Source organism: Convolutriloba macropyga, unplaced genomic scaffold, assembly GCF_964194025.1.
Source record: "Convolutriloba macropyga unplaced genomic scaffold, txConMacr16.3 SCAFFOLD_5965, whole genome shotgun sequence".
In the NCBI taxonomy this organism is placed as follows: domain Eukaryota; kingdom Metazoa; phylum Xenacoelomorpha; order Acoela; family Convolutidae; genus Convolutriloba; species Convolutriloba macropyga.
This window is the reverse complement of record NW_027449361.1, coordinates 1,811-14,664: the sequence shown is the minus strand read 5'-3', so window position 1 is coordinate 14,664 and position 12,854 is coordinate 1,811. Positions and strand designations below refer to the sequence as shown.

Here is a 12,854-nt window from a genome sequence, read left to right as displayed (position 1 = left end):
ACAAACGAAGCTATTGTTAAAGTCCAATGTTCGAAAACAGAAGTCAATAATCAAAAACGGAGGTTGCTCGAACAGAAAGAAGTCAAAATTCAAGTGATGAACAAACTTGCTTTTTGCTAAAAAAAAACCTGTAGAATCTCAATACTCCTCTACGAGTCGTAAAAACCTGTAGAATCTCAATACTCCTCTTCGAGTCGTAAAAAGACACTCACATTTACAATAATTGCTATGAACTTCGTTCAAGAGCAATTAACAAATGCAGAGTTGAAATCACTGTTGCCGTAATTAGACTACAAGTTTCTCGCACTCTTTTATTGCCAATGTTTATATAGTACCTGTGGTGATAAGAGCGTGTAATAAATTCGCAGTCCAATGAAGAAGCAAACTTTGTAGTGTTTTTGAAGCGTTTACTTGTTATTTCACCAATAATTTACAAAAATTTTTAGCACAACAGCAGTTAATTACCAGATTATCGATTTCTATCTCAGTTTCAAAAGTTACAGTCGAATAAATGGCATAACTGCAAAAAAGATATTGGCCAAATTTAGAAGAAATTGTTCCCGAGCGAAAAACAAGCGGACCCAAATGACCTGACGTCTGACCCTCCTATAGCACATGCATACCATTACCGGAAGTTTAGTCCTAAATACCCAAAAGTCTGATTATAAAGCGCGCAAAATTTGCATAATGGTCTCGCCGTAGTTTGATGAAAGTTTATCTTAATCTGGGGTGGTCCAATCAGCCATGATTTTGAGCTTACGCAAATTGTTCGAAGGTTTTTTTTTACACTGGGAACTGACCGTAGATTTCAATTTACAAAGGCATTCGACGCTTAAAATAAACAAGGAGGGTCAATAATGTGCATTGGCACATAATCTTATCACCCCGTATGTCCATATTCATGGCGCATTTGTATATCAGACGAAGCAGAGACAGAATACTGTCAAAACAAAAAAAGTAGTAAAAAGTTTATTATTTACATTTTGATAGATTCCTAAAAAGGAAAGACGCGATTAGATATTTGAAATACTTTCTAGATTTTTCAATTGAGACTATATTTTCAATAGTAAAGGAAATCTGACCACTGCACGCAAAAATAATGACCACTGCACGCAAAAATAGGACCACTGCACGCATAAATGACCACTGCACGCAAAAATAAGATAAAAAATTGTGACAAAAATGGTAAAACATTTCGATATTGAATGAAACTCTTAGTCAGCGTGTAATAAACCGTGTTAAAGATCTGTGAAAAACCGTCCTTGGCGAAACTATCTAACAGCACAACCAGAAAATAACAAAAGGTGTTGAAACTCGAGTCACGTTTCTCTTTTGAATGGATGTAGGGTCTAAATCGTAAAGTTGTTCGATATGAAGTGATTTCAGTGAATAACTCCACTGATTTCACATTAGAGAATCTGGCCGGATCACCCATTGAAAACAGTAAGAGACGATAAAACAAAGGAAATTAAAAAATTGATAAGACCACTCTAGCTTGCGACAAAGTAGTTAAGAACTTTATAGTTATTATGAAAACTCACAGAAATAGTAAAACAGCGACAATTTAATGGATCAATCATTTTCTGTCATTAAAAATAGCAAAAACTAGAAATTGCTTTTTCGTGTTAAATTTTAAAAAAAACAGCTATGCCTCATTGGAACATATCATGTTTGAGAATTTTTATGCATTGGTTAGAACAACGTGGACAAAAACAGCAAAAAAATGAGTCAAGTTCCGACATTTAAAAAATGCTTTCAAAAACCAAAAGTCTCTTTGAGCACCAGTTTCTCATTCCGATTAAGTCGTTTTTTTAAAAAAAAATCACTCACGTCTAAAACCACTTGTTTTTTTCTCATTTAACTACCTCAGCTAGACTATAAACGGAACTCTAATTTAATTACCTAAACAGTTGAAAAAAACGAAGGAATCTAAGAAAGACAGCGTACCTGAAAAATTTTAATTCTTTGAACTGTAACTAAATAACAGGAGAATACGCAAAAACTAGTTGAAAAAAGAACAGATCTTAAAAAAACAGGCAGCGCAACCAAAAAAAAATGGATCTTTTCCGTTTGTCCCTCCAGTACGTTATGCACACCCCATTTACAGAGCAAGTGTCATTACATAGTATATCATTGCACCATAGTATATCATTCATAGTATATCTTTCATACCATGCACCATAACTTTATGAACTTTGCCCTGTCGGTTCATATCCCATTTTACAACAAAAAGCCTGAAAAAAAACTAGGACAAAAACTTGAAAAATGACACAATTTTGGGCTAGAAAAGCTCAAAAAAAGACATTTCTGCATTGAATTTAGACATTTCCGGCAACTTTAGCACATTGCCCACTCCCGAAGGTAGAAAAGACAGCTCAGGGCGTTTAATGAAATTTAATGCGCACTGGCCTTTACCTGTTTATCCCGTTTTTTTTAAAGCTCAAAATCATTGAAAATTATTTGAACATCTTACAAAAAAGAAACAGATCATCAATACAATTCGGATACTTTTGATTTAAAAAAGAGCGCCTAATCTGAAGCCTTTGAGAAACTGCTTTTAAAACATATTGGGGGAAAGTTAAAAAAATTGACCAAAAGCGATAAATGTAAACAAATCCACTGAAATGTCAATTGTTCACAAATCAATTTAAACCACGATGACTCCTCCAAAAATCAGAAATTTGAAAAAAAAAAGATTTTTAATTCTATAATCTACGCTTGAGAAGCTTTCTAGTGATATCGCTCAAATTTCTTTACAATAATAATATCGATCGGCCGAATTTGGCTGAACAAAAATCCAAATGAGCATATAGTTCCTCTCTCCCACTGAAAGTGGGGTCAGATCAAAAATGATCATACATCGCTACCTAGTAAAAGATGATGGGCAGCGTAGCATAAGAAGGCGTAAAGGAGCGCAAAACTGGCACATATGTGTGGAATGGCACAGTCCAAGTCGGATGCGGGGGGTTTCTTCAGGTCTCTCACAATCAGCACCACAAGAAATGTGTCCTGGAGTCCAGTGCCTAGCAGGACAGTCCGGATGGCCGAGGACCTCTGTCTGGATATTAGTGTCAGAATAGCCCCGGTTAAAAAACCACTTAGGGGTAAGAGACACGCCACTCCTAGAAGCTGAAAACAAGACAAAACTTTTCGATTTTTTAAAACCATGTATTTTCCGAAATGACGGAATTCTCCAGAATCAAATGCCTATCTGTGATATATAGGTGCTTGAAAATTTCACCCCCCCCCCCCGTCGCTCTCCCCCCTTATCGACCATTTGGGTGTTTTCATATAGTCAACGTGACTCAATCTTCAATCAATGGAAACAGGCTCGAGTTTAGGATGACATGTCTGTTTAGATGACATTGGGTTATGTCTATCTGTTCTCATATGGAATTCTTGCAGATTAAATTTCGTATGAAAAACAATAACCGTTTTTGTTATCTCCGCGAATTCGGAGAGCCGATATCCAAACCTAGACCATGACAATGATCCCATCAAACTATAATTGATTTTCTGTTTCAAATGCCCTTCTTTATGGCTCTAATCCTGCCACAGGCTGGATCATTCTAAGCGTTTAGATGAAACTACTGCAACAATGAAACTACTCTAGATTAAAATATAAATAAATCTTCAAACAAAACTTGATGTGGTCAGAATTGAGTTGTACCTTTGAGTTGATGAGTTGTATAACGAATCTGGTGGAGTAGATATGGTGAAGGGAGGACACGAAGAGAGATGCAGCCACGATCCAGCGGAACCTCCGGAACCATTCCCGGTCTGTTGAGGGGAAGAAGTATCTAAACGGGAAGAGATAAGGAAAGACATTCAATGCAGTGAGATTAACGAGTCACACTAAACCAACAAAGTTGTTGGTGATGAAAACCCAATTGCGTGGGTTGATCGTTTGAGGATTTTCTGAACACTTTCAAAATTTTTTTGATAAAATACACAAAACTTAACACCGGGAAAAGTAGCAGTTCGGTTCGCTAATGATTGACTACCCTGAAATTTAAATTTATGGATTTATGGGCACAAATTGAAAAAACGATTGTGATGTTGGTTCGGGCGGTGAATTGATATTGGCTGATTCTATATGAACGAATTTATTTACGGACGACAAATCTGATTTTATGACCAAGTAATCGATATACTAATTAACGAAAAAAAGTTATATACAATGCCAGCAAGGAACGTTTAAAATTGCTCATTGTTCATTTGCAACTGGGGTAAAAAACTGGAGAAAATACGAGAAATAATCCGAATTTCCAAGCTTTCAGAACATCTTTGCATTTCCGGGATTAAGTTTGGATATTTACTTTATGCCAGTCCGAATCTTTTCGCTCCAAATCAGATGATTGCAAACCAGAAAATAAGGATAATTTTCTTATTAATGAATGAAAATGTAAGGGGCGAGTAAACTTGTTTGCAATTTGGAGTGTCTATAATCCAAAAATTATCACCTTATTCATATCATAAAAATTCACTTAGTAAAATGTCAAAGTATCCGTTGATGAGGTTTTATGGTTCTAATAGAAATCGCAGGGAAGATAACCCAGGTGTTTTATTGAAGATGTTTTTTTTTCTTATTTTATACGACCTTAGTAGCATTCCGCATAGTATGGGTATGAGTAGTTTGACCATGTTGATCACCATCCTCCCATAAGGGACATTGACGTCATTCACACTCTTCACGCCTGTGTCTCCCGCGATGAAGTTGCTGTATGTGAACAGATTCAGTGGCATCCACCTACACACACAAAAAATTGGTGCTCAACGTGAATCAACCCCTGAATCTGGGTTTCATTTATTTTTCCTGTGCCACAAAACGACTTCCTTGAATGCTTGAAGTTGGTTTAAAAATGGCTACAATCCCAAGTTGATTGGGGATGGTTATCTTGCAAGAATCTTGCAACAATATGCATCATCTTGCAAGATCTTGCAAGATAACCGTCCAAAATATTGGCATCCAGCTAATTTTCAGTGTTTTTTTAAAAAAGAATGACTATAAAGGCTTCAAAATGGCTTTAGATGACTATAAGTGGATTACAATTGAACTGAAAACGTTATCTTAATTTGTCCTGAACTAAAATTAAAATCGCTTTTAATCGGCCCCAAAACTACTCCAAATGACCTTGAGATTGATTAAAATGACTTGTGATGACCTGAAAATAGCTGAAATGATTTTGAGATAACTTTAAATGACGGGGTTAAAAAGACTCTAACCCCATGCACATGAAAGTGCTCATGAAAGTGACGACAAAGCTGAGAGTGATCTCTCCATGTGACACGAGACAGAACATGTTGCTGTTGGCCCCTGCTGGACAACACCCCACCATTACTAGGTAGAGACTCTCAGCTGGTGACAGGTTGAACAGTTTCGACAGCAGAAAGGCCATCTGCAATAAAGAATCAAGATAAAACATGTTCATGAATCCGGGTCTACTTATTAGGTGCGAAATGTTCTGCAGGCTGGGTTGAGGATTTTTCTCAGAATTGCGTGAAAATGGGCTAAAATTTGTTGATTTTTCAAAGTTTTGGCTTTTAGTTAAAATCTTCATAATATTGTACCGAAAGGCGTGAATACCGAAACACCAGCACTTTGTTAGAACTGGGCTGAAATATATCACTTTTAGGTCAGAAATGTCAAGCAGTTCAAGATTTCTGATTGTTTATTAGATTTGAAGACTTTTAGCAACTGCTTCCGAAATTCTGGCCATGCGTGAGACTTGACATCCCATAAACTGTTCAGGTCGCACCATCCAAAATGAAAGAAAGCGTACAATATTTAGAACCTTCATTTTCAAGTTCTAACGTTTCATTCAGAGTTCGTTAGTTTGATAATGCTTTGTGCATTGATTACACTGCCAGAAATAAACCAGCATACCCTCTCGATTGGTTTATAACGTTTTACAAACTATTAGGAAGCCGCACAAATATTTAAGCACCTCGAACATAAAGAAGCAGTTCAAACTCTCCCATCACATCTTGAATTGAAATGAATTAAAATTTACAGGCCACAGTAAATCAAAATCCGATTAAAAAAAAGCCTTGAGGGATTACCCAAGAGAAGTACATATCTCATCAACCCAGGGAAGACCTCATAAAGGAGAATTATTCTAGATTCAACGAAACAAAAATTGATGCTAAGTTCAGAAAAGTTCGTTGGCAAAAAATGTTCGAGCAAAGAAAACTATATATACGACAAAAATTTGTCCTTTAAGTGATTTTCTCAAACAATGTGAAGCAAATGGAATACTCGGCAGAAGATTAATTTTAGAGCTTCGTGTTAGCCGCCTTTTATCCAGGCACTGTAAGTCCACTAGTTGGTTAAAAGATCTATTTGACACTTGCCTAAAGGGTTCGAGAAAAAAAGTTTCACGAAAAGCACAAAAACGGTTAATATTCTGTTATCCCAATAAGAAGTGACTCCGAATCTGATTTTCTCAAAAAATTATCCCTGGTTATTCTTCTTTGGCACAACAATATCTCATTCACAATACTTTTAGATGTATTCCCGTGTATTAATAAATCATACCCAATTACAGATTATGCAAATGCATTATAGAAAGAAATGAATTGATTCCGCAAAATAAAGTTCTCCGGCTTCATATACAGTATCGCAAAACTTTTTTTTCCTGTCATCTCAGATGAGCATGCAGCCAAATGCAAAACTGATGTTGTGTACTTACGAATGGTTGTATGATCATGTTTGTGATCTGGGCTGCCCCCACACACCCTGGTCTCTGCATGAGGTGCTGCAGTTGACCCAATTTCACCTCACTCCCCATCACAATCACACTCAGGTACACCTGAACATCAGAAAGACTCCAATTTTGTATCCTGATACAATAGTGAAAAATAAACATACCAATAATTTTGTAACTGTGATACTAAATTTAGTGTTAGACATTTCTCCTCACAAGACTCCAAAAGGGTGGTTCAGTAAAAAAAAATTCGACCCTGATAACTTTACGCAATTTGGGTTTCTGTGTCATCGAAGGGGAACAGCTTAAGTTTAACAGTGACTTGATCTCATATGTTCTTTTCTTATTATTCCCCACATTTCAGTCTCTACTTTCGCAAACAAAATAAGCTGACTATGACTACGAAACACTAACAAGTGCGATGGATATGTATCCGAGTGTCTGATCAGCCAAAGTGACTCTTTTGACTACAGTGACGGAGAATGCCCCGATGTCTGGTCTCTCAAGGGGCTGAAGATAGGAGCCGTCTGGTTTGGTGAACTCAAACGACACCAGTGATGCACCTACAAACAGTTAAACAATTTTTTAACTAATAGTTGAAATTGGTTTTACCAGTACATCAAATCTGTTGTAAAATAAAAGCGTGAAGATACTATGATTCAGTACACCTTAGCGATGGTCTGGTTGGGATGCATCTTTCCCTGATACGATCCCCTCATATGTTCGGATATAACAACACTATGGCTGAATTATTCAATTTCAGGAACTTCTTGTCAAGATAATAATAATAGTAATAAATTGTTTCCAGAGTATTGATAAAAAAAAGAAACAGTCTGCCTCTCTTGCATTTAAAAATTGACAAGGCTGGCCATTTTTGAAGAGTCTCTAGCGAAACAAATTGGAAAAACCAAAGATTATATGAAAAGATTATGAAATTTTACTCGCTGCGTTAAAAAACTGTTGAAAGATTGTTTGCTTTTTGTACTCCGTTTGTTCTTACACTTTAAACTAAGATAGCAATTCATTGTTGTCAATAATATAAAAGTCCAAAAACTTGTGACAAAAATCCATCACTTGCCGTTTCGAGAGATCAAAAAGAAATTTGCCAAAACAGTTTAGCAAGCAATTAACCATTTTGCCATTTTTCACCATGGAAGCAGTGAAAAGTTGTCAAACTTGTACATAAATAGACGCAATTTTTGAGAACTGTTTCGCTCATTTGTTACATTGAGAAGTTTTCCCTTGATATGCAGTTTTTCAAATCTGGGATTTCAAACTCTTTTCGTAAAAATTTAATTTCAAATTTAAGGATTTCATAAAGGTGGAGCTCTGACACATTATAGAGTAGCAGTTCTTTCCGTTTATTTGTTATTGCTATTCTTTTTACCATTTGATTAAGAAGGTGAAGTACCTGATTGCTTGTGTTAGCGAAAACTAAAATTCCGTATTGAATAACTGGTTACACATAAGTTTTATAGACTCGAACTGTTTTGCTAATAGGACTTTCGGTAGTTCTGTAGAGAAGTGACCTAACATCCTTTTCGATAAATTTTTAGCATATTCTGGAAAATTTAATTGATAGTCTGCCTGAATCCCTAGAAAATTAAAAGTTTCAGCATTTTGGATTTTTTCTACTGTTAATATACATCCTTTCAGACATCTTTTGCACTATTTTTGAAAAATCATCGCATTTTATTTTGTCATTGTTTCAAATTAAACGGTTCCTAGACAACCAGGAGTTTGTCTTCTGAATACGTACATTGGTTTTCGTTTCGTTGATTTTACGTTCACTTTTGTATAAACTACAATCTTATCTGCGTAGAGGAGTGATTTTATGTCAGAAGATTCTACGGTCAGTTCACAAGAAGCGAAGGACCATTATTGACTCCTGCGGGACACCAATTTCCATGCCTCATGGATGACTTATTCAAACCTATTTCAGTGTATTGAAGTCCTTGGCTTAAATAGGACATCAAGATTTTCAAAACATGTCCTCTTAGACAATAACTGAAGCCTTTCTCTGGTAAGATTTAGTGGTCCACGGTGTCAAGAAATTTTTGAGGTCCATGTTTGTGCTGAACGCGTTTTCTGCACTATTTACGAAACTTGATCAATTCGGTGGATCACTTTCTTCCCCTTCCTTAATTAATGAGAACACATTTGCAGTTTTCAGGCAATCAAGATAAAAACCAAATTTAGGACAAGTATCGAAGCAGAGAAAAAGTGAAGTTGATAGTGCAAGCAATCGTAAACAGTAGTTATGCAAATGCAAAGCATCTACCCTGCATTTGTTTTTCATCTCATTCAAAATTTTGCGTATCACCGCTATTGCTGTTTTGGAGATATAAACTATTGACATTTTTCTTTGATTAGATTGCGTTGTATTTCGGACTGAATTTTTCTGTAGCTTTTTCCCTTCTGTCTGCAAAGAGTTTATCAAGTTTTTTTACTACTTTGGATTTTTCTTCGGCTGAAGCAAAACTTTCTTTTAAATACAATTGTTTTAAGTGACGTTTTTTTGTGGCAGCACTTTTTTTTTACTTCAATGTCTATTCAGTTCTGTTTGTTTCTAACAGATGCGTTTTCCAGAAATATTTTGTTCAGTTCGTTAAATTTAAAGACTTGAAATTTCATCAATGACTCAATCATGAAAGCTAATTTAGGCTTAAGCAAAAAGTTGCCGTGTGACACAGTTTTTGTTCGTACTTGATTGAGTGTATCTGTTGAGTAATTTTAACCATACTCGAATTTTTTCGTTACAGTTTTTATAGGAGAAATTGGTGTTTTCAGAAAAAAAATAGTTCAATGGTATAGTGATTGCCTGCAGCAGCTACAGAACTTTGTGAAGACTGGAAATTCGTAAAAAGGAATTCAGGTAACGTTTTTGAGTAGTTGGTTTCTCTTGTTTCATTTTCTGATGGCATGTAAGGGAGCCCAATATCGCTAGGTTTTGATATTACCGTGTCATGTTTTTTTGTGAAAAAATTAATACTCAGTTCTCCACAAAGTATAAGTTTCGTATTAGGTCTGAGAACTATCTTATCTAAGTAAACTCCTACAGTTGAAACGTAGCTTCATTGGTGCAGTTTGACGGTATATGAACACAGGGTACAACAATTTCAGCCCTTTGTAACTTATCAGCACTGATGTACCCTGAATTGAAACTTTCAAATTTTCCAAGCAATTTTGCACAAGTGTTTCAATTTACAAACACTCCAAGAAAATCAACAAAATTTATTAATGTGTTCTGTGTCCTATTTGTACTAGTGCGCGCGTTTAAAAAGATAATTCACAACCAGTACACTATCTTTACGAGTATAACTCTCCTGAGCCCGAAATTGTTCATTGATGTTCTTTTGTTAGCCCGAAGAATTGTTTGTTCCTGATCCTCAATATTTTTTGTTTAAATTCTTTGACCACCTTACAAAGTGTTTCAGTTATTTGTTGCGCGTAAGTGTTACTCACGACCTTAGATGTCCCTGGTACTGTTGGACGTTCTCTGCTTTCCATGTTGATAAGACGATACCCAAAATTTAAAAAAAGTAATAATTACCATTGAAAAAATGGTTTATATATGATATCAAAAAAAATTTGAGCAAGAAATTTTATTTTAAGAGATGTTTTTGAAAAGATTTTGCACTAGAGTTTTTAGAGCATTCTGCTTCTCAAGGAGGACACACGGCGCTCGCTAATTGTGCTCTTGATGTAGATTTGGTAGACCATACCCTCTTACAACATCTTATAATTGCCGGTTAATTTTGGTATACTGCTCTTTCCTGATACACACCCCTAGTTTATCGGTAATTGAACAAACTATGCTTTGTAGAAATATAGAAGACTCAATTTTGTCAATGGGCTCTCATGCGATATACGATTAAATTAAGACCTCATTGTGTGAGTTATCAATAGCACTAAAAAATTTTTCATTGATCCATTAGAGTGAACAGCCCTGCTGTTTTTGACCTAAATCGAATTTCTGCACTTGAGCAATGACATATTGAGATTCCCAATACATAGATAACAATTTCCAATTGCTAAAGTATATTACATTGAGTTTTTACAGAGACTTTTTGCATGAACTTCGATAAAAATGAATTTCTCTAACGATGATTTGTTTGAGTTCTTCTGTCAATTAAGATTTAACCAAGAGAATCATCCTAAGGCATTATCCATCAAACATTACCAAATGTCTTAACTTAATAAAAGACAAAAACTTGACCTGAAAGTTTCACAATTAAAAATGTTTCAGAGGTAGAAATATGTGAACAATATTTTGAACATTATTTTCACCTCTTCCAAATTCAATGCTTGAAGTCAATGTCATGAGACAATACAATAAATTAAGAAAGCAACAAACGTTTATAGTTATGTCATAATTTATATTAGCGAAAACTTTTCCGGTCACAAAATTCAGATCCAATTTTAGCCAACAACTTTCGGCATTTTTGTCAGCAAATTTGTTAGGAACAACAGCACAAATGCAAAACAGAACTAAAATTTAGTTTTCGATGTTACGAAAAACCACCATTTACCACACAAAATGTCGATGAAACTGTATGGAATAAAAAAAAATCTAGTGCAAAACGTTTATAAAATTTATTGTTGAAGAAGCATTTTTAGACTCTGAAATTGATGGTAACCGACTGCAATTAATTTCATTCTAAAGAGAGTTTATTTTGTCTCAATTTGTCTTAAAAGATATAAATTACTCATTTCAGTACTTATTTGAATCACTTCGTACGTTTATCAATACGGTAACAAACAGTTTAATTACGATTTGTACTGAGTACTTAGATTAATAGTTATTCACTTGTTTCTGCCCGTGTGGTTACTATTCTGTTCACTAGAAACTTTATCTTGTAAGATTGGGTTATAAACTTTATCGACGTATCAGACAAAAATTTGCCCAAATGAAATTGTTAAAGCTTAAGGTATAATACGATAAACTATCAGAAAAAAAATTTGAGGCGAACTAATATGTGTAAAAACCGATGAGCCATTTTGTTTAAGATTAAAAATCAGATTCTGCCAATTTGTTCATCTTGAAAATGTTTTTCTTTTGCACTTGCCATATTTTTGCAAAATGCAAATGTTTGTTCAATTATAAAACCAGTAGAAAACGTTCTACAATAAAAAAATCACTTGTAAATTAATCGGTAATGACTTTTTGGCAATTCATGCTCAAATATTTCTTTAAAACTGCTGACAAACTCAAACAAGTTGCAAATAATAACCTTTTGATGGCCCTATGTTTCGTTTTTATGAGAAATTAAACAATTTGATTGAGAAAATTTTTCACATTTATGTTGAGCCAGAGACTTTGCTTCTGGAAACTTGATAATGAGAGGTTTTTAAATATTAATAACATTCAGCGTGACTTTAACCAACTTTTATTTTAAAAACGTTGTCAACCCCTCAACGAAAAACAAACAAGGTTGGGTAATAAATGAAATCAAACAGACATGGGAAAAGATTTTACCGGTATTTGCATACCGATTACTTCAAAAGAATTATCCAATACGTTGTACAGAAATATTCGAAGTTAAAGTTGGCATGTGGTGAACCATTGAGATTGCGTCTTAGAACGCAACTCATTCTACGTAACACTCATTTTTTGACGCGAAAATTAAGTTTACATTGGATGACATTTAAATTGTTTAAATTGTTGAGCAAAAAATACCAACCAGAGATTTCAAGATAAAACAAAAAACTTTTGTGGAGTCTGATCAATTTTGTATCATAACCTAAATAGTCTGAGCAGAACCTTTTCCAGAGCCCGTTCGGCTTGATCAAAAACTCTTCCAAGTCTGGAGAGTTTACTCAGAACCAAGATGTACAACGGAAGTGAGATCCAGTCCCAAAAAAAAGAAAACAAAATCATCCTGAAGAAATGATTTTTGAAGAGAGCATTGCTATTTTACGGTTTGTAATGAGTATTTAGGTTAATTATTCACTTGTTTCTTCCTATGTGGCGACTATTCCGATCACTAGAAAATTCATCTTTTAAGATTGGCGGAGAAAATTTATCGGCTTATCAGACAACTGTTTGCCCAACTGAAATTTTAAAACCTAAGATATAATAAGATAAACAATGAGAAAAAAATATTCGGAATAGGACATATGTTGTAAAATCCAATCAGCTGTTTT

At 34.9% G+C, this 12,854-nt stretch overlaps 1 protein-coding gene across 1 annotated transcript; it reads right to left on the bottom strand.

The window, feature by feature from the left end:
- Positions 1-2,859: 2,859 nt before the first annotated feature.
- On the bottom strand, positions 2,860-10,217 carry LOC142354984 (hepatic sodium/bile acid cotransporter-like; the record flags this gene model as incomplete). Its single annotated transcript, XM_075407303.1, has 7 exons — positions 10,133-10,217; positions 7,122-7,270; positions 6,693-6,812; positions 5,227-5,399; positions 4,601-4,750; positions 3,671-3,800; positions 2,860-3,129 (listed from the first exon to the last, which is right to left on the bottom strand). Coding segments are annotated over exons 1-7 (1,077 nt in total), but the record flags the coding sequence as incomplete, so codon positions are not given.
- Positions 10,218-12,854: the final 2,637 nt, after the last annotated feature.